We start from the raw sequence: 27,953 nt of genomic DNA on the forward strand, positions 1-27,953 counted from the left end.
ATGTGATGGTTAAGTCTCTCTTTCTCTCCCTGTTTACCACTTACTCTCTCTCTTTCTCTCTCTCAGCCGCCCCTCCCCGTCTTCTGTCTAACAATGACTGTCTATTTCTTTCCATCTCTCTGTTGGTAGTAGCATCTCTGTCTCATACTTGTAACAATGAATGGTGGTAGTGTCGCCCCCCCCCCCCCCCCTCTCTCTCTCTCTCTCTCTCTCTCTCTCTCTCTCTCTATATATATATATATATATATATATATATATATATATATATATATATATATATATATCTGTGTATATATATATAACATATAAAACTTAGTAACACACACAAAAACTTTGTCTCAATTCACATTTTATTCTAGAGATTTCAATTATTATAATATTACATTATAAAGACATCACTCTCTGGTACACAAGGGTCCAACAATGACAGACCCAGTTTCCTGCCCCATGCATGGTCTAAAACAAAAACTAAAAAGTGAGAACGGATGCTCACATTTGACACAGTCTTGTTCTAATATATCTGGACTACAGCAATGTCTGAACATTATGAAAACCTACAGTTTACACATTATTCTATTTACAACAAACTGGGACATGGAGTGTCAGAGAAAAGAGATCCAGAAGGTATGAATTAAAGAGCTTTACTGTAATGACTGGATCATGTTTTTAAGGTCTATACCAGAACTTCGAATTCACATTGAATTTAATGTATTTATTTTTAATTAGTTATTTCATTTGCTAAAGTTGTGATTAGATGAACAGGTAACAAAATGCTCTACAATGCTATATGGGTGTAAAATAAACGCTGAATATCAACTTACAAAAAGTATATGTGTGTCCAATCGACCTTGTGTTAGAAACATACACTTCATTAGTCATTAGTTATTATTAGATAGTTAATATGAGGCAGAATGTACAAATGCAATGTCTGTACTGTTGCAGTTGCTGAAATGATTCTTAGTCTGTCAATTACATTTAAAAAAGTATGACTGCAATATGTGAACTGTTATTCAGATCACTTTTCAATCAATCCAAAAGGCATAACGGGTACATATAGACATTAAACACACATTGAAAACATCTATATACTCCTACAGAACTGAATTTGTATTATGGGGAAAGAGTGGGGAAGAAAAAAAAAGCTAACGACATGGTTAAACAGTAAGACCAGAAGTATTTCCATCATCTCACTGCAATGACAGCATTTCTTAAAACAGGACGTGTTCACTAACACACTTTTGTAAGGTTTCCTTCATTACTAGGACTTGGCTGGTGGAAGAGAGGGGCCCAGAAAAATGTACATCTTATCTGGGCTTCCCTCCTTTCCTGTCTGTCCTTTCCGTGGCACTCGAATGGAAATGGGTCACAGCACACCTTCAGACCCGGTCTTTATTACACAGAACTGGCGCACGCCCCTTGTCACTGTGCACTTAAAGAGCAAAATTGTCTCCTGCTTCACACCATTACACTGCTCTGAACTCACTGATTAGATCTGTCAAGCACAGCCACAGTTATTCAGGAACCTGACTTATTTGCTTTTTAGTTTTTAGTTTTGGAGAACAAAGGCTCCCCCCCAACCCCCACACATTCGTCACTCAGTGTGGTTTACTGTGCGGCGTGTGATATGAAAAAAAGAGAACCAGCTCTTAGCATCACAGATCTACACTGTGCTTTTTCATAGTCGCTGAGAGGACTAAAACTTTTGAGGAATTGCATCGCCCGGCAAACAACACCTGCCTGATGACTGACCAGATGGACCAGGCGCCACTAAAGGGTAAAGGTAAGGTATGTCAGCAGACTAATGTCACTGATCATCTAATCAGGGTGTGCTGCAGAGAGAGCAATGCGCTAGCTCCTGTCCAGTGGTGCGTCCAAAAGCCTGGGGGACAAGACATCAGAAGAAAATGTGTAATACTCTGTGTCAGTTGGTTACATTTTGGGTTTGGTTATCTTGCAGCAAGTAGTTTTAATTTTTATTGATGTTGTAGTTTTTCTTATGTCAGACACCAGTTACAGGGCTGACAAAAACATTACGAAACGAACATCCAGTCACATATTTTGCGAGTGTATTTTGAAACAGGTTGCAAGTCCAAGTCTGGCCTGCACAGAGAAAGATATGAAATATTTTGAAGCTGGAAATAACTGCCATGAGCGGTTTGGGTTGTTTACACTAATTGATTTATATTATTTTTTGTGTAATCTTTATTGCTGTTGCACTAAATTCACTTATTGCATCCTATTTTCTTTATTGGTTGTTGTTGTTGGTTTGATTGTGTGCTTATTTATTTAATTATATTATTTTCGGTGTTGGGTTATTGGTGAAGTGCTGAGTATGGCCCACCAGTGGACATTCCCACGTGGATTTCTCGGGGTCATCAAACTAATTGCTTTCACCTGCCCCCCCAGTGTTGCTGATCCATTTTTCAGTGGTTAGGATCTGGGTATTGTATCGCCTTCTTTCTCCGCTGCCGGAGAGACTGCCCACTGCGGCGACGGGGGTTGCTGCTGTGACTGTACCTGAGATAGAGAGACCGAGATTAATAGGTTGTATTCTTGTATGGTTGCACAGAGACTTGTGACCTGCATTGTGTACCAGGACGTGTTCACTTTGCTTTATTTTGCACAAAGACTAATCTTACCGATGTTTTGCTTGCAGGAGTCTGATTTCCTTGTCCTTTGCAGAGATCATTGGTGAAGCCGAAGGTTTCATGGTTACAACGGCAGGGTGCACTTACCCACGGGGCTCGTGGGTGGTCCCAGCTGTGGGAATACATTGAGAGATTGGGTTTAGGAATAGTAGAGACATTTTTAGTATATGTATAGTTTCTTTTGAATTTTCTATTCTTTTTATATTGTTTAGGATTTTAACTTGCCCTGTTTTATTGAAGGGATTTTAGTTAGTTTTAGGACTATTATTATTACAGTTTCTACTATTCTAATTCTGTGTGATAGTGATTGTAACATTCTATGTATGTGGTACTGAACAGACTTCGTGCCCTGTATCAGTTATAAAACTTGTACCTACCTTACTCATCCGTGTGGTGGTGCCTTGAGGTCTGTCGAGCCTGCTGGAGAGAGAAATATTATTGGGTGCGACGAGCTCTTTTACCCTCAGATAAAAGGAAGTGGCATAGTCTGGTTGGCGTGGTCACCCCTAACACCCATAGGTGGTGACGTAACTTATGTCAATCAAGATACATGAGGTTTTATTATTTTTTTTTTTTCAATTTGTCTGTGTATTTTGTTTGTGGAAATTCTCACAGACGGTGTTGAAAACAACTGCACACAAAGGGGGACAAAGAGACAGCACTTTTGCCATTGCCTTATAAATCCAGTAGTAACTAAGTTGCTCAGTGATTTGTTTAGAAAAATACAGTTGTGAAACACACTTATTTATCCATTATATCTTTTCAGAGTAGGTTGAATGCTGATTCAGTTTAGAGAAAATGGTAGTCCAGTTGAGGCTGCATTAACTTTTGCCAGGCAGCAGGTGGCCCCCAAATGGGAACTGCTTTAAAAAAAAGAAACACACAGCTTTATAAATAATCTTTTATCTTATTGTCAATTTCTGCTGAACAGCCTTGTGTGTGCGGGCACAAAATGCACTTAAAAATAGCATGCATGTGGGTTGTGGGCAGTATATAGCCTCCTATGTAAGTTTGCCTTCAGACCTTTAGATAAGATCTCATTGCAGAAATCACAAAACAACCAAAGAAGAAAAGGAAGAATATAGATAGATAGAAAGATATTTAGAGAGAGTATTATTTAAAATACACTTACCTAAAGGATAATTAGGAACACTAATGCAATTATCTAACCAACCAATCACATGGCAGTTGCTTCAATGCATTTAGGGGTGTGGTCCTGGTCAAGACAATCTCCTGAACTCCAAACTGAATGTCTGAATGGGAAAGAAAGGTGATTTACGCAATTTTGAGCGTGGCATGGTTGTTGGTGCCAGACGGGCCGGTCTGAGTATTTCACAATCTGCTCAGTTACTGGGATTTTCACGCACAACCATTTCTAGGGTTTACAAAGAATGGTGTGAAAAGGGAAAAACATCCAGTATGCGGCAGTCCTGTGGGCGAAAATGCCTTGTTGATGCTAGAGGTCAGAGGAGAATGGGCCGACTGATTCAAGCTGATAGAAGAGCAACTTTGACTGAAATAACCACTCGTTACAACCGAGGTATGCAGCAAAGCATTTGTGAAGCCACAGCACGTACAACCTTGAGGCGGATGGGCTACAACAGCAGAAGACCCCACCGGGTACCACTCATCTCCACTACAAATAGGAAAAAGAGGCTACAATTTGCACAAGCTCACCAAAATTGGACAGTTGAAGACTGGAAAAATGTTGCCTGGTCTGATGAGTCTCGATTTCTGTTGAGACATTCAGATGGTACAGTCAGAATTTGGCGTAAACAGAATGAGAACATGGATCCATCATGCCTTGTTACCACTGTGCAGGCTGGTGGTGGTGGTGTAATGGTGTGGGGGATGTTTTCTTGGCACACTTTAGGCCCCTTAGTGCCAATTGGGCATCGTTTAAATGCCACGGCCTACCTGAGCATTGTTTCTGACCATGTCCATCCCTTTATGACCACCATGTACCCATCCTCTGATGGCTACTTCCAGCAGGATAATGCACCATGTCACAAAGGTCCAATCATTTCAAATTGGTTTCTTGAACATGACAATGAGTTCACTGTACTAAACTGGCCCCCACAGTCACCAGATCTCAACCCAATAGAGCATCTTTGGGATGTGGTGGAACGGGAGCTTCGTGCCCTGGATGTGCATCCCACAAATCTCCATCAACTGCAAGATGCTATCCTATCAATATGGGCCAACATTTCTAAAGAATGCTTTCAGCACCTTGTTGAATCAATGCCACGTAGAATTAAGGCAGTTCTGAAGGCGAAAGGGGGTCAAACACAGTATTAGTATGGTGTTCCTAATAATCCTTTAGGTGAGTGTATATGCCTATGCCATGTGTGTGTAAAAACTCTCTCAAAATCCTTCAATGCCTTACAGCGGTTAAGTAATTGAACTCTGAACCACAAACGGAACTTAACACACAAATAGAAAATGTTCCACCTTCAACATACGTTAAATGGAACACACCCCAAACAATGTCACACATATTAAAGCCACCTATAAATACATATAAATATATTTTGTGTATTTTTCATATTTTAGTCTATATGAATCGACCCATGGTAATTGTAAATGTTGTTGTCATTATCAAAATGTGGCAGGGCATCTAACATTGACTTACAGTAGGAAGACAAAGCCCTCTTGTTATATTTTTGAAAATGAGAACTGCATAATTTCATGTGTTGTGTTCCCTCGGAGCTGCTGTGTGTGTATTATTTAACAATCCTGACTAACCTTGTCCATGCAGTGCTTGATAGATGGGTGTCTCTGTATCAACCAAACAGTAATCTGGGGAAGATGTGAAAGTAACAGGTTTTGGACCCCTTGATTCCAATGGGTCAAAACTCACACAGTCAGTTTGTGGACTATGAGGAGGGGCAGGTCTCCTTCTACAATGTGGAGAAGATATCTCATCTTTACACTTTCACTGACACCTTCACTGAGATACTGTACCCCTTCTTTAACCTTTATGACAAAGATAAAGGTAAAAACACGGCCCCGCTCATCATCACTCCTGTCTGAAGACTGAGGTGCTTTTCCCGACTGTTATTTGTCCTGTGTGTACAATTGCTATTAGGATAAGTCATCATTTGTTACATATCAAATATACCTCTTTAATATACATTTAATATTTTTCAAGACCATTACAATGGTACTTTTATATATATATATATATATATATATATATATATACACTCACCTAAAGGATTATTAGGAACACCTGTTCAATTTCTCATTAATGCAATTATCTAACCAACCAATCACATGGCAGTTGCTTCAATGCATTTAGGGGTGTGGTCCTGGTCAAGACAATCTCCTGAACTCCAAACTGAATGTCTGAATGGGAAAGAAAGGTGATTTAAGCAATTTTGAGCGTGGCATGGTTGTTGGTGCCAGACGGGCCGGTCTGAGTATTTCACAATCTGCTCAGTTACTGGGATTTTCACGCACAACCATTTCTAGGGTTTACAAAGAATGGTGTGAAAAGGGAAAAACATCCAGTATGCGGCAGTCCTGTGGGCGAAAATGCCATGTTGATGCTAGAGGTCAGAGGAGAATGGGCCGACTGATTCAAGCTGATAGAAGAGCAACTTTGACTGAAATAACCACTCGTTACAACCGAGGTATGCAGCAAAGCATTTGTGAAGCCACAACACGTACAACCTTGAGGCGGATGGGCTACAACAGCAGAAGACCCCACTGGGTACCACTCATCTCCACTACAAATAGGAAAAAGAGGCTACAATTTGCACAAGCTCACCAAAATTGGACAGTTGAAGACTGGAAAAATGTTGCCTGGTCTGATGAGTCTCGATTTCTGTTGAGACATTCAGATGGTAGAGTCAGAATTTGGCGTAAACAGAATGAGAACATGGATCCATCATGCCTTGTTACCACTGTGCAGGCTGGTGGTGGTGGTGTAATGGTGTGGGGGATGTTTTCTTGGCACACTTTAGGCCCCTTAGTACCAATTGGGCATCGTTTAAATGCCACGGCCTACCTGAGCATTGTTTCTGACCATGTCCATCCCTTTATGACCACCATGTACCCATCCTCTGATGGCTACTTCCAGCAGGATAATGCACCATGTCACAAAGGTCCAATCATTTCAAATTGGTTTCTTGAACATGACAATGAGTTCACTGTACTAAACTGGCCCCCACAGTCACCAGATCTCAACCCAATAGAGCATCTTTGGGATGTGGTGGAACGGGAGCTTCGTGCCCTGGATGTGCATCCCACAAATCTCCATCAACTGCAAGATGCTATCCTATCAATATGGGCCAACATTTCTAAAGAATGCTTTCAGCACCTTGTTGAATCAATGCCACGTAGAATTAAGGCAGTTCTGAAGGCGAAAGGGGGTCAAACACAGTATTAGTATGGTGTTCCTAATAATCCTTTAGGTGAGTGTATATATATAATCTTTATCAGTCTATGTCGATCCACTGCTGGACAAAGGTCTCCCCAAGATGTTTCCACTTGCTTTGGTGTAGTTTCACTTTCTCATGTCATGTCTGCAAAATGTATGATTTAATCTAAGTCTTTTTTTACATCTTTTGGGATCCATTCAATAGCTTCTTTGTGCTGTGTGTGAAGCCCATGGCCATTTCAACACTCTCACTCTTTCATAGATGCCACGTTTTGTTTTGTTCTCAGATCCATTAATTTATTTTCCTATCTGTTCCTGCTATTCCAAGCCAGACACGTAACAGTTTTACATTTAGTGACCAGGTTTCAGTGGTACTATTCATTGATCAATTTTTTTCATTAGGCAAATGCGTAGATTTTTTTTCCAAATTCACTCTATCACATTTTCTGTATATATGTATATATATACTGTATTTAGGTCAAGGCAACACACACTGCTAAACAGGTAAACGCTTTCATAGCAGAAAGGTTTTATTTTAAATATGAAAATATTTAAATCACAGAGTGGAAAGATGCCAGCAGTTTGCCCAGTAGTCCATCTTTTTTAATCTGAGGATTGTGTACATGCTTTCCTTCAAATTAATTCCTTTTAAACAGCAGATTCTTTTCATAATCGCCTTTGAACTAATTTACCTTTTTGAATCTTGCTAGTTTGCAAATATTCAAAACAGACATAAAAACACATTTCAGGTGTTCTTCCTTCCATTTGAAAAAATAAACTATGGAAACCACGCAAACTGTTAAGTTCTTCTTTCTGAACTAGACACCCGGTACATTATCTTAGGGTCCTGTTCATCCTCTTGGATTTGATAACATGATAACATCATTGCACATGGGGAACCAGAATTACTTATCAGCCAGTTGGGATGACTCCAGAAGACCAGAGGCATGCTTCATTTCTTCAGAGAAATCTTTATGATGGAAAACTGACAACATGCATGGCTGTATCTGCTTCCAGAGTCTCAGTGCAACCAGCCAGCCAACATTCCTGTTGTCCTTTTCCGTCCAAAAAACAATGCATTACAGCAATCCACCTGGTAACCGAGGAAAACATTGGACAGGTAACATAGCACACCTGTGTTATACTTTCTGTGACTCGTAGAAGTAGTCCTTCTGGGAATGGCTCACCCACTGTGCGGAGGTATTTGTGGAAGTGAAATGAGAGGCAGTGCATAGAAAGTACCATTTAATGTATTAACTCACACTAGGAAAAAACAAACCACCAAAATACATTGAATGCAAACTCACGTGTTCAGGTGTCACAACCAGTATTTCTTTGAAATGTTTTAAACTTACGTTTACCATCACATTTGATAAATGTTGTAGTATTTAAGCACCCCTGCAAAATGACAATCGTCCATCACTACGTTATTTTCTTCTGTTCAGTAACTCCTTTATTTATGATATCTATATGCATCAAAATTGGGAACAATTCAAAATCAGACACAAAGAGAACATTTTTAAATCTCTGTGGTCGTTACTTTTTTTATTTTATGTTACTTTTTTATAAAGAAAGATGGAAAAAATAATGAATCTTATTAGTGGAACAAGATCAGACTGGATTGGATCCTTGGATCACTCAGTTACTATTGTTCACCAAATGAGCACGATGCGTGGAATGGCCTCCTCTTTTTTGTAAACTTTCTTATGTTCTGGTGTTCTAATGTGCAACAGAAATACCAGTGTCGCCATGTACGCACTCGACGTGTATGCACTGATTAAGGGGCTGTGATTGCATACTGTAGCTGGAGTGGCGAGGGTATGAAATCATATAGAGGACTTATATAGAGAATTAAATGAATTAATAAATAAATGATGAAATAGTTCAATTAATTAATAAATGATTAAATACATATTTATATTTCAACATTTATTTCTTTAAACATTTATTTATTTCAACATTTATTTATGTATGTATTCAGTTAAGTCCACTATATGCTTCCATACGAGGGATCATCTAAGATACATCATATGTACTGAAATGTTTCTATATAGATTCGTCATAAAAAAATGAACAATGGACTCAATTTGGGGGGCACGTGCCAAAAATGTTATGTACGTCACAGCACGGGTGCGTAGAGAGAAATCTATTTCCCGAACATGAGCCAGGGCCCCCTCTAGCGGTTAGAATGGGAATTACCACATATTACTGCAGTTAAAAAGAAACCAAACATGAACTGAAAATGTACAACTTACTTTACACGTGAAATATTGTATCGCCCTCTGCTGGTCTGATTCAGCAGTGGAGCACAGGGGCACATGGGAGGCAGGGCAGCGGTAAGTTAAAATATGATAGTTAGATTTAGGACGAATTAAACACCACATTTTATGCAATGCATTTATTTTATTTTATTCATAATACAATGCACTTAGAGGCACACTTCTGCTGTTCTGAGCGCTGATATTAATTGCATCCCGATACTTTCCAGACACCAGATATGTCTTTGGTGTGACGTAATTCGGAAACAACAGTTAGAACAGTGCACAGGTCACATGTCATGTAAAAATAAATTAATTAATCACTTCAGTTCTTTCAGTTCTTTTAGAAGAAAACATATTGCTACCTATAATAATAAGCAGCAGACAAATTCACAGACAAACTCTCAATATTATAGATTCATATGATACATATTTAACATTTTAGCCCCATATCCTTAAAATAATATAAATCTCCTTTATGCAAATGCTCATTTTACCTTCAATCTAGCTCTCTGTATACAGATCTGCAAATAAATTAAGAGACCACTCCAAAATTATCAGTTTCTTGGGTTTTACTATTTATAGGTATGTGTTTGGGTAAAATGAACATTTTTGCTTTATTCTATAAACTACTGACATTTTTTTATTCCTAATTCCAAATACAATTATGAATGGAATGGAATGGCTGCCATACATGTAGAGATGTGGATTTGCAGTGGTTCATTTTTTCCAGAGCTGTATATAATACTTACAATCACACACACACACACACACACACACAAACCTTGTCTCAATTCACATTGTATTCTAGAGATTTTAGAGATTAGAGTTTATATACATTTAAATTATATTACATTATAGTTTTCAAAAACATCACTCTCTGGAACACATAACGGTCCACCAATGACAAGCCCAGTTTTCTGTCCCACGTGTGGTCTAAAACAAAACCTACAAAAGAGAGAACAGATTCCCACATTTGTCTTGTTTTTCTGTCTAGACTCCAGTAATGGCTGAAGATTATGAAAACCTACAGTTTACACTTTATGTCAACAAACTGGGGGGACCTGGAGCATCAGAGGAAAGAGGTCCAGAAGGTGAGATTTAAATAACTTTACTGTAATGACTTTTATAAAACTTCTGTGGTCAGTTTTACCTGCATCGTGTTTTAATGTCTCTAACTTCCAACTCACATCGAAACTAATCTTGTATTTCTTTTTACATAGTAAAAGATTTTTTTTTTGTATCATTATTTATTATGCTGGATTTGTGATTAACATTCACTGATGTGATTAGATGAACCGGTAACATTTTAGTTTAAGGTGCACAAATGGCAGTTTATAAAGAATGATAAACAAGGTTTAAGCTAAAGGTGTCAAATAAACATTGAAATATCAACTTGCCAGAAACATATATGTGGGAGCAATTGACCTTGTGTTAGAAACATACACTTCATTAGTCATTAGTGGAGGCCAGATATTATCAGATTAATGACTATTAGTATGCTGCAGATATACAGATGGGTGACAAATTAAAGGAACCTTTTGGATCAAGATGGCAAGAGGAAAGGATCAAAGTGACTAAGAGGGGGTCATTATTGGGGCACGAATGGCAGGAGCCTCAGTCACAAAGACGCTCAACTGGCTAGTGTTTCAATAGGAACAGTGACTAAAGTTACTGCATTTAAATCTGTGGGAAAGACATCAGTAAATAGGGTTGGAAATTGTGGTCGAAAGTGCACATTCAATGACCGTGATGCTCGTGCATTACTGCGATATGTGAGGAAAAAGAGAAGAGCAACTCTTTCCCAGGTGAGTGAGAATGTCAATGCAGACTGTGTCAGCAAGAACAGTCAGTCGAGAATGACACAGAGAGGATATTATTATTATTATTATTATTATTATTATTATAATAATTATTTATTATTATTTTTTATTTCTTGGCAGACGCCCTTATCCAGGGTGACTTACAACATAAGTGCAAACAAAGTGCAAAAATACAGTGAAGTACAAGGCATCAATCATTACAAATTCAGTTTAGCTAAAACAGCAATTCAAAATACATTTTACAAATTCCAATTTACAATTTACACAGTAAGTACAGTAAGTGACTTCCTACATCCTGGACGGTGAAAGCTAAGTGCTGTCAAGATGTAGGGTTACAGACGAAGGCTACGGGAAAGGGAGCAAGGAGAAAAACAATCAAGAACACGAGGAGCATAATAAGCTGAAGTGCATCTAGCAGGGATAGAGGACTAATATTACAAGTACTGTCTGAAAAGATGTGTCTTGAGTAAGTACCGGAGTCAAGGACTCTGCTGTTTTGACTTCGGTGGGCAGGTCGTTCCACTACTTAGGGTTCAGGGATGAGAAGGAGCGGCTCTGGAGGAAGGAGAGTGGAGAGGAGGCAGAGTTAGTCTTCTGGCACTGGAGGAGCGCAGTGGTCTGGAGGGGATGTATGGAGAGATGAGTGACTTAAGGTAGCTTGGTGCAGTGTGGTGAGACAGCGGTCGGTGAGGGTCAATGTCTTGAACTGAATGTGTGCCGCTATCAGGAGCCAGTGGAGGGAGCGGAGCAGTGGAGTAGCGTGGGCAAATCGTGGCAGAGAGAATACCATATAGAGAGAATATTATAGTAGGGTTGCAGTGCAGAAACCCCTCATTACAAAGACAAATGCACATGTGAGAGTTCAGTGGTATAAAAACCATAGGCACTGGTCTACAGAGATGTGGAAAAAAGTGATATGGTCAGATGAGTCATCCTTCACCATATTCTCGACAAGTGGGCGAGTGCATGTGTGGAGACACCAAGAGAACGGCACAGGCCTGATTGCTTGACCCCTACAGTGAGGGGGTCCGGAGGCTCTAATGCTGTGGGGGGCATTTTCCTGGCATGGTTTGGGTCCACTTGTCCCCTTAGATTTGTCACCTGTATGTATGTCAAGAAAGTAATAATGCATTGTCTGTAGTGTAATCTAAGTGTTAAAGTGTATTAAAGTGTATTAAAGTGTTACTGATTTACGCAGATGTTTGTTGGGCCTTGCAGTTGCTGAAACGATTCTCAGCCTGTCAATTAAATCTCAAAAAAGTGTGATTGTGTAGACAGCTAGCTCAATGACTCGGTCAAGGGGACTACACACTGGTGGGGAATTCTGGGGTGCTTCCTGTTTCCCTCCCTAGGAGGTCACATTAGTATTCTGGCACTAATATACAAAATGGTCTCTGGCTGCACCGATGTCCATCTGCAATAATAATCTTTACATTGCAGGTGAGCTCCCCATGATATGTTTGTTTTCCTTACAGTTATTATATGAGGGGCTAGCGCAGATCTGTTTTAAAATAGTTGCAGTGGTATTTTAGAGAAATTATAAGTAACCAGTGAAATGATCCAAAACAAGTGGTTATCTGATGTTTTGCTGTTAATTTAGAAGTTAAATGTTGATTGATGTTGTGATAAAGATTAGCATTCTGGCACTAATATACAATGCACCGATGTCCGTCTGCAATAATGATCTTTACATTGCAGGAGTCGAGACGGAGAAATAAATAAAATACTTACCAGAGTTAAAAAAACAACAACCCACGATCGTTATAAATACATATACATATGTATATAAATATAAATACATATGCAACACAATGCAGAGCACTAATAGATGTTACCGTGTCTTTATTAGCAGCAACCATCTCCTTTATACATGAAATACTTATTATTTATGAGGCTGCCCATAGTGTAACCGTGCGGGTTTATATGTGATCGCAGTTTGGAAGGGTTAACATTTTTTTTAAATAATGGTGCCGTGACCCGGATTGGGCAGCTTTGAAGGGAAGTGTAAACATAGATTAAATAGGTTAATACAAAGGGAAAACGAAACAACGATAATAAAAAAAAAAAAAAATTAAAGCTAATATTTACGATGGCAGAACAGTTCAGTTGTCAAAGAGGGAAGAGATATGTATTGCAACTTGTATTGCTGGGTCAAAGGAAGTTTCGACACATAAGATGCCTTGCGAGGGGAAAGGGCTGGTCTTGGGGGCCTGTGAAGAAAGAACCATCCGGCTGGTGCTCTGACGAAGATGAGAACAGAGCCATGCCCCAGCTGATGAGAGGCAAAAGATCCTCAGTGGGCCCAGCTCATGCCTATATGCCAGCAATGCATCAGGTGTGATGTATTCCGTTATTCAGTGGTGGTAAAGATTGCAGGATTGACATTGAGGACTGGATCAAAGATGTACAATATCTGTTAAGTGCCACATGTTCCAATGTCTCTACATTTTGACACACTGGTGCGTTACCTAAGCGGTGGAGCAAGAAAACTTGTGTTGAATCTGCCATTAAAACAGCAGGTTACTTACAGGGCTTTTGAGGAGCTGAGGGCCGAGTATAGAGACTGCCACCTATTCCTTGACCCAATGGCAGATTTTTATGAGGGACACCAGCGTCCAGATGAGTCCCCCTCCACTTATGCCATACAGTTAGATGCTCTGTTGAGGAGTATTGAAGAAAAGATAAATGGAGGAAATCCACTTCAAGATAGGGATTATAAACTCACCCAGCAGTTCATGCGCGGAATAAGTAAAAAAGATGTACGTGACCGTCTTGCCCCCATGCAGCCCCGCTATCTCACATTCAGGCAGCTACAAGGGGAGCTGAGACAGCTAGTGAGGGAGAAAAATGTACTAAGTGACAAGAAGGTGAGAGCCAAAAGTGTTAACAGCCTGCAGGAAGCTGCAGCTGGTGCAGAGGAGAGCGCAAATGATATTTTGCCCAAGCGGCAAACTACTACCACCTACAGGTACACCCCCACAAGTAACCAAGGAAGCAGCGATGGAACAGCAATTCGGAAGTTTCCACGTCACAAGGTGCCCTCTGTGTGTTACCTTTGTGGTCAAGTTGGCCCCATTGCCCGGGGATGCTGTAATCAGTCAGATGCTTATGTGGTGCAGCCCAGTGTAGGAGAAAATATTTCTAATTTAAGCTAGTACAGCCTGACACTGAGGGGCAAGTGGAATGCATTGAAAACAGGATCAGCCCTATAGCAAATTGTGTTCACTGTGCAGCAGGGAGAAAAATTCTTCCAGTTTAGTTGGCCCAATAAATGAGGATTTTCTTGTGGTAGACAGTGTCCCCTGTAGAGCCCTAATTGACTCAGGATCTAAGATTACATCAATAAGGAGTTTTGGCGCCAACACCCTACACTTGGAAATCTGAGGCCAGATGAGGTTGATATACACATAGGAGGTGCTGGAGGGCAAGAGGTTCCACATAAATGTGTGTTGCGTTTGAACTTGTCCTTTCTGGATCAGACCTATATGGATGTTCCACTTTTCGTTGTACCAATGACATCATACAGAAAGTCAGTCCCACTTCTTTTAGGGACAAATGTTATTAGGACCAGCAAGCAAGACTTAGGGATGTGTCTGGGCTGCGGGTTCCCTAGTTGCCTGAAAAATGAGCATCCAGCTTTGCACACCGCCTACGAACAAGTGAGGGTAAATTCAACCGAGTTCCAGATGGAGTCACAAGTTCGATATACAGGAAAACGGCCATAGGAAATCAAACCTGGAAGACACAGATGCATAGCAGTCCAGGCTCCATGGTCTCATGATAGTAGTCCATACATTGTGCTTATAAGCCCTCCAGGTGGTAAACAGCTTATCAAAGACGTGGTGGTGGAAGAAGCAGTGGCTGATGTGGTCCATGGGCGGACGCTAGTACACCTTTACAATAAAAGCCCATACAATGTTGTCATAAATAGGGGCCAGACAGTAGCTAGCATCACTGCATTGAGCAACATGGAAACAGTGATTTGTTTTCTGAACACCCCTCGGACCCAGGGGGCACAGTTAGTTCATCACACGACCAGAATTTAAATATTTCACCAGATACAGCACCATTTAAATCTGATCTTCCAGAGGTTGATTTGAAAGAAGCAGCGGTGCTGAACCAGGAGCAACAAGAAAGACTTGAAGAACTGCTCAGGAGGAACTCAGACGTGTTAATCAGTTAATCAGTTTGTCTTTGGATGTACATCCACTCTCAAACATTAAATACCATTTATTGACAACAAGCCGGTGCGCCAGCCCTAGCAAAGAATCCCACCAGCCCAGTTTCAGGAAGTTAGAAGACACCTACAGGATATGGCAGAAGCAGGAGCCATTAGGCCAAGCCAGAGCCCCTATGCCTCACCCATTGTCGTGGCCAGGAAGAAGGACGGCTCGATCTGAGTTTGTATTGACTACAGGCAACTGAATGCAAAAACGGTGAGAGATGCATTCCCCCTGCCCCGCATTGAGGAAGCTTTAGATGCTCTGGGTGATGCTGAATTCTACTCCACACTGGATCTTACTTCTGGCTACTGGCAGATGGAGGTGGCAGAACACGACAAGCCCAAGACTGCATTCACTACACCTATGGGCCTGTTTGAGTGCAACCGAATGCCTTTTGGCTTGCAGAACACACTAACTACCTTTCAAAGGCTGATGACCCACTGCCTGGGAGACCTACATTTTTCAGCTGTGCTGATATACTGTGCTGATATGCTGTGCTGATGATGTTATTGTATTTTCCAGAACATTTGATGAGCATATAGAGCGCCTGCAGCTAGTCTTTGACAGGCTATGCCAGTTCCACCTGAAGTTAAAACCTAAAAAATGCCACGTGCTCAGGAAAGAGGTTAAATATTTAGGGCATGTGGTATCAGCTGGTGGTATATACAGAGAAAATACAGCAGGTGTGTGACTGGAAGACCCTCCAGTTTAGCAGCACCCCTTTTTCACCTAACCGCAGGGACCCCCAAAAGGGAGGGAAAACAGTCTCACAAACTGCCGAAGTTATCCCCAGACTAGCAAGGGAGGAACTTAACAGGCATCAGGAAAAGGATCCAGTAATCTCTGTTGTGCTACAGTACATTAAGGTGGGACGGAAACAAAGTGTAAGAAAGACGAACCAGGAGGAGCCTCTTGTCAGAACAATGCTGAATTTTGAAGAGGGCATCCTATATAGAACAGTCAAGTCGCTGGAGGGGAAGGAGCTTAAACAGATGGTGCTGCTCGAAGGGCTAAAGATGGGAAGTATTTGAAATGTTACACACCAACATGGGCCATTTGGGGACAGAATAGACTGTGGATCTTATGTGTGCACAATGCTATTGGCCAGCTGTGTTTTCCGCCATCCAACACTGGTGTGAATCCTGCGAAAGATGCTGCCACAGGTTCACAGGGCACTCGTGCACCCCTGGTTTCTATTCACACAACTAGGCCATTAGAGCTTGTATGCCTGGACTTTCTCACTTTTGAGCGTTGCAAAGGGGGTATTGAAAATATCCTTGTAGTTACCAATCACTTTACATGTTATGCTCAGGTGTATCCAACTTCTGACCAGAGAGCAGTGACCATTGCCAAGGTTATGTGGAAACATTTAATTTGCCATTACGGGATCCCTGAAAGGATACACACAGACCAAGGGAGGAATTTTTGAGAGGGTTGTCCTGCGCCAACTCTGGAAAGCAATGGGGGTAGCCAAAAGCAGAACCACCCCTTATCACCTCCAAGGCAATGGCACCACCGAAAGGTTTAACAGAACCTTGATGAACATGTTAGGCACCCTGGAATCCCACCAAAAGTCCAACTGGAAGGAATATATTGAGCCCATGGTGCATGCATATAAATGTACTTCACCATACTTCCTCATGTATGGCAGACATCCCTGACTCAAGGTAGATTTGGCTTTGGGACTCCCATACCAGGAGGAGGAAAACGTGGAACCGGAAGAGTATGTATCAAACCTCTGTAGTAGACTTGAGTTGGCTTACAAACAAGTTGCATTTGAATCAGAAAGGTCTAAGTGCCGACAGAAATGGTATTACGATCAGAAAGCAAAAGACATTCCTTTGAGACCAGGAGATCGTGTTCTAGTGTAAAATAAAAGTCTTAGAGGTAAACATAAACTGGGGGACAGATGGGAGAAAATACCACATGTTGTAGTTCATAAACAATAAGGTCTACCAGTATACATTGTACATCCTGAAACAGGGAGTGGGGAAAGGGTTATTCACCAAAACCTACTGGCACCATGTATGTTTATTCCATTAAATGATGCAGAAAACCGTACCTGTACAGGTCCTGAAGGCTTAAACACCAGCTGTTTAGTGCCAGATTCTGAGACAGACACCTCTGATTAAGAAAGTCTACACCAAGGCCGCGTTATCCCAATGGGCATCATGGGCTGCAGCCCAGGGCCCCGAACACTAGGGGACCCCCGAGAGGATTCTCTTTTGCATTTTAAGCGTGAATACACACACGAGTCACAACATACAGTATGCTACATACGGGATAACATCACCTCAATAACATGTTGCACGAAATATCAGAAAATATGACAGTGGCACTAAAAAGAGTAAAGAGCAGCAACTAAAGAAACAGAGATATGAAGAAACTCTAAGCAAAATACCTAAGCTTACGACTTTCTTTAAAGAAAATTCAGAAGAACTAGACGTTGATAGTGCCGACACAATAAACGACAATGAGGCTAATTCTACTGCATCAACTACAACATCAGCCGCAGCCTCGGGGCTTTCCGAATCTATCGAGACGACCTCGGAATAAGGTTGTTCAGCTGATATAGGCCAGCAGTTTTCTCCAATAGAAGAACATATTACATCCACTGATGTTGCTTGTTGGGGCCCTGTCACCGAGAAATTGTGTTGTCACTGAGTTAGCAAGGGCGTGAAAGCATCCCTGTTATGTCAAAATAAAGACGTACCATTCCAAGCACCAAAGTGATTCTACAAAAACCAGCAACGCGTTCTACGCGTAATGGGGAAATTGTGCAACGAGAATGGCTTGTTTATTCTCCTTCGACTGGAAATGTATATTGCTTCTTTTGTCAGTTATTTGGGCAGTCTACAAGTTCTTTCTCTCACTCCGGTTTTTGTGATTGGAAGCATGCATGTGCGCATGTGGAGGAGCATGAATCAAGCCAGCCTCATAGAAATGCCACGCTTACATGGTTGGCACGGACACAGGCTCTTGGAATAGATACAGAACTGAAAGAGCAATGTGAAGAAGAGCAGAAATATTGGCAAGAAGTTCTAAAATGGGTGGTTGTGGTGATACAGTTCCTGTCAGAACGCGGCTTTGCATTCCATGGAGACGTTGACGTGATTGGGTCTCTAAACAATGGCAACTATTTAGGGATACTCGAACTTCTCAGCAAGTTTGACCCTTTTCTTGCAGAACATATGGAAAATAAGGGGAGAGGAATTACAGTGAGGGAAAAAAGTATTTGATCCCCTGCTGATTTTGTACATTTGCCCACTGACAAAGAAATGATCAGTCTATAATTTTAATGGTAGGTGTATTTTAACAGTGAGAGACAGAATAACAACAAAAAAATCCAGAAAAACGCATTTCAAAAAAGTTATAAATTGATTTGCATGTTAATAAGGGAAATAAGTATTTGATCCCCTATCAATCAGCAAGATTTCTGGCTCTCAGGTGTCTTTTATACAGGTAACGAGCTGAGATTAGGAGCACTCTCTTAAAGGGAGTGCTCCTAATCTCAGCTCGTTACCTGTATAAAAGACACCTGTCCACAGAAGCAATCAATCAATCAGATTCCAAACTCTCCACCATGGCCAAGACCAAAGAGCTGTCCAAGGATGTCAGGGACAAGATTGTAGACCTACACAAGGCTGGAATGGGCTACAAGACCATCGCCAAACAACTTGGTGAGAAGGTGACAACAGTTGGTGCGATTATTCGCAAATGGAAGAAACACAAAATAACTGTCAGTCTCCCTCGGTCTGGGGCTCCATGCAAGATCTCACCTCGTGGAGTTTCAATGATCATGAGAACGGTGAGGAATCAGCTCCGAACTACACGGGAGGATCTTGTTAATGATCTCAAGGCAGCTGGGACCATAGTCACCAAGAAAGCAATTGGTAACACACTACACCGTGAAGGACTGAAATCCTGCAGCGCCCTCAAAGTCCCCCTGTTCAAGAAAGCACATGTACAGGCCCGTCTGAAGTTTGCCAGTGAACATCTGAATGATTCAGAGGAGAACTGGGTGAAAGTGTTGTGGTCAGATGAGACCAAAATCGAGCTCTTTGGCATCAACTCAACTCGCCATGTTTGGAGGAGGAGGAATGCTGCCTATGACCCCAAGAACACCAACCCCACCGTCAAACATGGAGGTGGAAACATTATGCTTTGGGGGTGTTTTTCTGCTAAGGGGACAGGACAACTGCACCACATCAAAGGGACGATGGACGGGGCCATGTACCGTCAAATCTTGGGTGAGAACCTCCTTCCCTCAGCCAGGGCATTGAAAATGGGTCGTGGATGGGTATTCCAGCATGACAATGACCCAAAACACACAGCCAAGGCAACAAAGGAGTGGCTCAAGAAGAAGCACATTAAGGTCCTGGAGTGGCCTAGCCAGTCTCCAGACCTTAATCCCATAGAAAATCTGTGGAGGGAGCTGAAGGTCGAGTTGCCAAACGTCAGCCTCGAAACCTTAATGACTTGGAGAGGATCTGCAAAGAGGAGTGGGACAAAATCCCTCCTGAGATGTGTGCAAACCTGGTGGCCAACTACAAGAAACATCTGACACCACCAAGTACTAAGTCGAAGGGGTCAAATACTTATTTCCCTCATTAACATGCAAATCAATTTATAACTTTTTTGAAATGCGTTTTTCTGGATTTTTTTGTTGTTATTCTGTCTCTCACTGTTAAAATACACCTACCATTAAAATGATAGACTGATCATTTCTTTGTCAGTGGGCAAACGTACAAAAACGTACACACGCTCGGGCACCCATACATTTCTGAGGGACAGAGCTGATAGAGCTAAGTGAAGAGCGGATTATCACAATGAAGAAATAGGGGCTGATTATTCGCAAACACACAAACCAGACCACACCCATTTAGATACAGAGTTGTTCGACCCAGAGGGTCCACTGCCCTGAGCCAGACCCAGGAGGGTACACCAGCCCATAGCCAGACCCTGGAGGGCCCACCTGCCCCGATCCAGACCCCGGAGGGCCCATCTGCCCCAAGCCTGCCAAGGGCAGGTTTGTCAGGAGTAGGGCCAGTATTAGGACACATCGATCTCTGCCATTCCACTCAACAGAGGAGGCCACTGAATAGGTTAACATTAAAACATAATGCAGAGACGTTAGATCGCGAACACTGCGGATACTGTGAGAAAATTGCCAGGGGCAGGCAAATCTGTTAACACCAAAAGAAGAAAAAGACCCTACAGACTTCCAGAGAGATTAGAGTTTGCAAAAATTGTGTTATTCAGTGGCATTAATGTGTAGGACGAGGCCGTCCTTCTTCTGTACCGGGGGAGAGTGTAGCCAGTTAACTCAATGACTCGGTCAAGGGGACTACACACTGGTGGGGAATTCTGGCACTAATATACAAAATGGTCTCTGGCTGCACCGATGTCCGTCTGCAATAATAATCTTTACATTGCAGGTGAGCTCCCCTCATAACGTTAAATGTAAAAATGATATGTTTGTTTTCCTTAATGTTATTATATGAGCGGGCAGCGCAGATCTGTGTTAATATAGTTGCAGTGGTATTTTAGAGAAATTATAAGTAAGTAACCAGTGAAATGGTCCAAAACAGGTGGTTATCTGATGTTTTTGCTGTTAATTTTGAAGTTAAATGTTGATTGATGTTGTGATATACATTAGCATTCTGGCGCAAATATACAAAATGGTCTCTGGCTGCACCGATGTCCGTCTGCAATAATGATCTTTACATTGCAGGAATAGTCATAAAATACTTACCATATTAAAAAGAAAACCACGATCGTGGTCTGGCTTGAATATAAATACATACACAACACAACGCAGAGCACTAATATGATATGATACCGTGTCTTTATTAGCAGTAACACTCTCCTTTATACATGAAACACTTATTATTTATGAGGCTGCCCATAGTGTAATCGTGCGGGTTTATGTGATCCCAGTTGGGAAGGGTTACAACTGCAATATGTGAACTGCTAACACTAATTAATGCAGACATGCATACATTAAACACACATTGCAAGGCTTCAAAACATCTAATATACTCCTAGAGAACTGAATTTGTAATATAACTACAAGTTAGGAAAAAGAAAAAAGGCAAAGAATGAAAAAAGCAGTGATTAAACAGTAAGACTAGAAATCGGAAGTGTTTCTATATCAGTGCAATGACAGCACTTCTTAAAACAGGATGTGTGATTAACATGTTCACTTACTAGGACTTGGCCGGTGGAAGAGAGGGGCCCAGAAAAATATACCTTGTGTCCTGCTTTCCTCCTTTCCTGTCCCTCCTTCCTGTGGCACTCGAATGGAAATGTGTAATAGCACACCTTCAGACCCGGTCTTTATTACACAGAAATGGCGCACGCCCCTTGTCACTGTGCACTTAAAAAAAATGGTCTCCTGCTTCACACCATTACACTGCTCTGAACTCACTGATTAGATCTGTCAAGCACAGCCACAGTTATTCAGGAACCTGACTTATTTGCTTTTTAGTTTTTAGTTTTGGAGAACTGGCTTGAGCAACAAAGGCTCCCCCCCAACCCCCACACATTCGTCACTCAGTGTGGTTTACTGTGCGGCGTGTGATATGAAAAAAAGAGAACCAGCTCTTAGCATCACAGATCTACACTGTGCTTTTTCATAGTCGCTGAGAGGACTAAAACTTGTGAGAAATTGCATCGCCCGGCAAACAACACCTGCCTGATGACTGACCAGATGGACCAGGCGCCACTAAAGGGTAAAGGTAAGGTATTTCAGCAGACTAATGTCACTGATCATCTAATCAGGGTGTGGTGCAGAGAGAGCAATGCGCTAGCTCCTGTCCAGTGGTGCGTCCAAAAGCCTGGGGGACAAGATATCAGAAGAAAATGTGTAATACTCTGTGTCAGTTGGTTACATTTTGGGTTTGGTTATCTTGCAGCAGGTAGTTTTAATTTGTATTGATGTTGTAGTTTTTCTTATGTCAGACACCAGTTACAGGGCTGACAAAAACATTACGAAATGAACATCCAGTCACATATTTTGCAAGTGTATTTTGAAACAGTCCAAGTCTGGCCTGCACAGAGAAAGATATGAAGTATTTTGAAGCTGGAAATAACTTATGTCTATCAAGATACATGAGGTTGTTTTTCTTTGTTTTGGTGTAGGATTTTTTGTTTTGTTCCAATTTGTCTGTGTATTTTTTTTGTGGAAATTCTCACAGACAGTGTTGAAAATAATTATGCACACAAAGGGGGGTAACGAGACTGCACTTTTGCCATTGCCTTATAAATCCAGTAGTAGGGTAAAGCATTTAAACTGCTTCACCTGAAAATTGCCCAGTGATTAGTTTAAAAAACACACTTATTTATCCATTATATCTTTTCAGAGTAGGTTGAATGCTGATTCAGTTTAGAGAAAATGGTAAAGAGTCCAGTTGATTTATACTGACGCTGCATTAACCTTTGCCTGGCAGTAACTCTTTTGTTTTATAAAACACTTTCAGTTCTTTAAAAAAAAAAAAGGAAGTTTTGATTTTCAGAACCGCACTCCTCTTGGTGTTGGGTTCTAATGATCCCGGGCCCATATGAAACCAATGATGCTTATTGGAACAGTATTTTGACTGAGACACTGAACAGAGCTTTGTCTTCCACATGCAGGCCAAAGAAGAGGATGGGTAGCCTTAATAAGGGATCTCTCAGTTTGAAAAAAAACTGAATACGTAGTGGGTAGTAAAGGATGGCAGTGCATTTGGGGATACAGTTTGCAGCCACAATCTCAAGTTTCTGCCCACCTGTCCCAGCCATCACCCCATGTAAAAAATACAATATAAACTGCTATAAAAAAAAAGAAACACACAGCTTTATAAATAAGCGTGCATATCTTTTATCTTATTGCCAATTTTCTCGTGTGTGTGGGCACAAAATGCACTTAAATATAGCACACATGTGGGTTGTGGGCAATATAGCCTCCTATGTAAGTTTGCCTTCAGACCTTTAGGTAAGATCTCATTGAATAAATCACAGAACAACCAAAGAAGAAAAGGAAGAATATAGATAGATAAAAAGATAGTTAGAGAGGATTATTTCAAACATTTTAAAATACAAGCCTATTCCATGTGTGTGCAAAAAATCTTTCAAAATCCTTCAATGCCTTACAGCGGTTAAGTACATAATTGAACTCTGAACCACAAACGGAACTTAACACACAAATAGAAAATGTTCCACCTTCAACATACGTTAAATGGAACACACCCCAAACAATGTCACACATATTAAAGCCACCTATAAATACATATATCTGCCAGGAGGTCAATCTTGTCATGCAGACACGGTGGCATGAGAATAATATCTCCAGGTTTATAAGACAGGCATAGTGTCTAGGGACAGTAAACACAGCTTTGATTGAGACCTGTCTTTATTTCCAGGGTGTCAGGAGGGCTCTGCTGGGTCTGGCAAATGCACAGCGGCTCAGATCTTCTTGTTTCTGTGGCTCGCCACTCTCCTTGTTCTGATCTCAGGAGTCGTCTATTACTGTGAGTATTAAAGAGCAGTGGCGGCAGGCATGTGTTGTGTGTGGGGGGAAGAAGTAGTAGCAGAGAGTAGCAGTTCCTTATTATGATGTGCCACTTCATAATTCTAGGTCACACCAAGGGGGTTAGCTGCAGCAGTGACTATATCACACCACTGTCTGTTTATCTGTGGATACGTGTGTAATTAACCTGTGAGGAACCCATGTGCGCCATGACAGTTTTTGCACATTTTCTCCTTGGGAGGAGGGAGGGGTGCAAGACTTTGTAACAAGACTTTGTAACTTTGTAACATTTGGCCGTACGTCTCACTTGACTACAGCAGTGCTCATTGCACTTCAAAGAAATGGGTAGCATGGGTTAGCGAGAATCAGAGATCTGTGCAAGGGAGGACTTAGGTAAGCTGGAGTTCCCCTTAAGGGAGCTGCGCAGAAGACCTTATTTTGCTGCACACCTTTGAAGAGTCACCCAGAAACATGTACTCTGTTGCTTGTCAGCCTATAAGAACGCACGTCTCACTCTCTCTGCAGTTGTGTTAATTACACCTCAACATCGGGATCCAGAAAAGAACATCAGTGAGTTGATGACCGGTAAGCATTGCCAATATGCACACCAATATCTAAAAATAGGGTAGAAATGTGTGATCCTTATATTGTTCACAAGCCAACAAATGACAACCTTTTTGTGTATTTTTAATATATATATGAGTCGACCCATGGAAATTGTAATTGCTGTTGTGTTATCATCAAAATGTGGCAGGGCATCTAACATTGACTTACAGTAGGAAGACAAAGCCCTCCTGTTATATTTTTGAAAATGAGAATTGCATAATTTCATGTGTTGTGTTCCCTCGGAGCTGCTGTGTGGGTATTATTTAACAATCCTGACTAACCTTGTCCATGCAGTGCTTGATAGATGGGTGTCTCTGTATCAGCCAAACAGTAATCTGGGGAAGATGTGAAAGTAACAGGTTTTGGACCCCTTGATTCCAATGGGTCAAAACTCACACAGTCTCATTTAACAACATATGCATTCTGTGTGTCTGAGTGTGTGTTTAGGTTTTCCTCCTTTCCGGTGCAAACTTCCACCCACGGTCCGGCTCTGCTGAATGTGTTAATACACACACTGCTTATCCCACAGTCTTGGTGCATGTGCTAAGATAGTGTGTTTTAATCGCTTAGAGATGATCACGCGTCTGGAGAAAGACAAGTATCAGAGGAGGCTGCTAGACCGTGATCTGCATTTGAATGTGTGTGAAAGAGGTAGGACTCTTGTATTGTATCAAAATGCCCAGAGAATATGAATCCCTAAATTCTGCAGATTTTATTTAAAACTATTATTTCACGCCCCCATATTTGTTAATTTGCATCTATATTTTATATTAAAGGAAACAGTGCAGTTATTGTTAGTATGTAGAGCAATAACAGCTGCAATCATTCAAACTCATAGCTACAACCATTTTCATAGAATTCAATTTATTTTAAAAATGTATTTGAAACCATCAGTTCTGAGTAGTGTCTAACTTTATTGTTGGTCTTCTTTCAGTCACTAGTTTGTATTCATCGCTGGGTGAGTGTGCTCTCCAACTGCTTTTCATTTAGTTTACATTTTTTAACCCTTCTGCATTAAATACAACATTTGTTTTTCTCAACAGAATTAGAGGAGGAAGTCCCTGGACTAGGTAATATATTTTTTCCATTCACTATACTTTCTTCAAAATAATTTTAGGTGGATTAGTTTCCTTAGACCATTATTTAAATAGACGTTTATTTAAAAACATGTACACATAGTGAGCAGGCAGACATATCATTCAGTAAAATACATTTAAAGAGAACCACACACACACACAAAACAAAACCCCCAGCACATGGGGTTGACACAAATCTCCAAAATGCTAGTTCAGTGTCTCTCACTTCCTGTCTTTCAGTCATTAGTTACTCTCCACTCTTTCAGTTTCTTTAAAAGGGTCTGGTGCTGATCCAGGGGGATAATTCACTAATTGGCCAATCTTACATGAGACTGCACTGTGCTGCATTCTCATGTTGGTCAATCAGCCAATGAAGCCTCCCACACCAGCACAGCAAGTCCCTGCCACAACATACACTGAACTCCAGCACGGTCATATTTCATTTACAATTGTATAACAACTGGGAGTGCAGTAACATGCGTCTTTTCTTTTCTGCAGTTTGGACGTGGATCCGTGTATCTGCAGGTAAAGAAAAAGTTTGAAAGCTTTTTGGTCATTACCTCCTGTCCCTTGCTGACATCACATTTGACTGTGAAATTTCAGAAAATGCTTTGCTATGTCATTCGAGTTTAGGAAGAGAAACTGGCCGTGACCTTGCAAATGACTTCATTCAGGGTAATAAGTGGGACGGGATATGTTAATAAACATGTCTGCTTACACGCTTGGAGGAGTGTGACAGTTAGATAGTTGCTCTGAGGATTCTAGCTCTGGAATCTGGAAGCTCTTTAGTCTGGAATTTGGGGTTTTTCATTCATTAAGGCTCAAATTCTGCAGCAGTCTGAGATGGCAGCTCAAAATCTCAGTCCTTGTTTCTCATTTTGTATGAACTTCTGACACCCTATTGATCAGTGGTTGATTTTTGGCATTTCTCAGCATCTTTTCCATTCTCTGCACAGTTGGCGTGACTCTAGACCCCCTCACGGCCAACGCCTGGCTCATCTTGTCTCTGGATGGGAAACAAGTTAAGATTGGAAACAAACAGACGGTCTCAGACAACCCGAAGAGATTTGACCCAGTCGCCAGTGTCCTGGGAACACAGGGCTTCGCCTCAGGGAGACACTACTGGGAAGTGCAGGTGACTGACAAGACTTACTGGGCTGTAGGTGTTGCTAAAGAGACTGTTAACAGAACAGGGACAAAAATAAGTACTAACAGTGGGTACTGGGCTATTAGGCTGAGAAACGGCACTGAGTACAAGGCTCTTGCTTCTCCTAGTGTTGACCTCCACCTGAAGCAGAAGCCCCAGAAGGTGGGGGTGTTTGTGGACTATGAGGAGGGGCAGGTCTCCTTCTACAATGTGGAGAAGATATCTCATCTTTACACTTTCACTGACACCTTCACTGAGATACTGTACCCCTTCTTTAACCTTTATGACAAAGATAAAGGTAAAAACACAGCCCCGCTCATCATCACTCCTGTCTGAAGACTGAGGTGCTTTTCCCGATTGTTATTTGTCCTGTGTGTACAATTGCTATTAGGATAAGTCATCATTTGTTACATATCAAATATACCTCTTTAATATACATTTAATATTTTTCAAGACCTTTACAATGGTACTTTTATATATAATCTTTATCAGTCTATGTCGATCCACTGCTGGACAAAGGTCTCCCCAAGATGTTTCCACTTGCTTTGGTGTAGTTTCACTTTCTCATGTCATGTCTGCAAAATGTATGATTTAATCTAAGTCTTTTTTTACATCTCTTGGGATCCATTCAATAGCTTCTTTGTGCTGTGTGTGAAGCCCATGGCCATTTCAACACTCTCACTCTTTCATAGATGCCACGTTTTGTTTTGTTCTCAGATCCATTCATTTATTTTCCTATCTGTTCCTTTTATTCCAAGCCAGACACGTAACAGTTTTACATTTAGTGACCAGGTTTCAGTGGTACTATTCATTGATCAATTTTTTTCATTAGGCAAATGCGTGGATTTTTTTTCCAAATTCACTCTATCCCATTTTCTGTATATATGTATATATATACTGTATTTAGGTCAAGGCAACACACACTGCTAAACAGGTAAACGCTTTCATAGCAGAAAGGTTTTATTTTAAATATGAAAATATTTAAATCACAGAGTGGAAAGATGCCAGCAGTTTGCCCAGTAGTCCATCTTTTTTAATCTGAGGAACGTGTACATGCTTTCCTTCAAATTAATTCCTTTTAAACAGCAGATTCTTTTCATAATCGCCTTTGAACTAATTTACCTTTTTGAATCTTGCTAGTTTGCAAATATTCAAAACAGACATAAAAACACATTTCAGGTGTTCTTCCTTCCATTTGAAAAAATAAACTATGGAAACCACGCAAACTGTTAAGTTCTTCTTTCTGAACTAGACACCCGGTACATTATCTTAGGGTCCT

The 27,953-nt window shown here is 41.0% G+C and overlaps 1 protein-coding gene across 3 annotated transcripts; it reads left to right on the forward strand.

The window, feature by feature from the left end:
• Positions 1–1,647: 1,647 nt before the first annotated feature.
• Positions 1,648–27,894, forward strand: LOC136768732 (erythroid membrane-associated protein). Of its 3 annotated transcripts, XM_066723086.1 has the most exons (11): positions 1,648–1,780; positions 10,288–10,384; positions 21,978–22,076; positions 23,739–23,846; positions 24,371–24,430; positions 25,022–25,102; positions 25,386–25,409; positions 25,495–25,521; positions 26,026–26,052; positions 26,484–26,662; positions 26,803–27,894. In XM_066723086.1, exons 2-11 carry the CDS (start codon positions 10,297–10,299, stop codon positions 26,806–26,808), a joined length of 699 nt encoding a protein of 232 aa, XP_066579183.1. In that variant the 5' UTR covers positions 1,648–1,780; positions 10,288–10,296; the 3' UTR covers positions 26,809–27,894. The 3 variants fall into 3 exon arrangements, with proteins under 3 accessions (XP_066579183.1, XP_066579180.1, XP_066579182.1); XM_066723083.1 differs by having other exon boundaries at positions 1,649–1,780; positions 26,484–27,894; XM_066723085.1 differs by lacking the exons at positions 1,648–1,780; positions 10,288–10,384 and having other exon boundaries at positions 21,890–22,076; positions 26,484–27,894.
• Positions 27,895–27,953: the final 59 nt, after the last annotated feature.

The sequence above is a fragment of the Amia ocellicauda genome, chromosome 14 (genome assembly GCF_036373705.1).
Source record: "Amia ocellicauda isolate fAmiCal2 chromosome 14, fAmiCal2.hap1, whole genome shotgun sequence".
Taxonomy (NCBI): domain Eukaryota; kingdom Metazoa; phylum Chordata; class Actinopteri; order Amiiformes; family Amiidae; genus Amia; species Amia ocellicauda.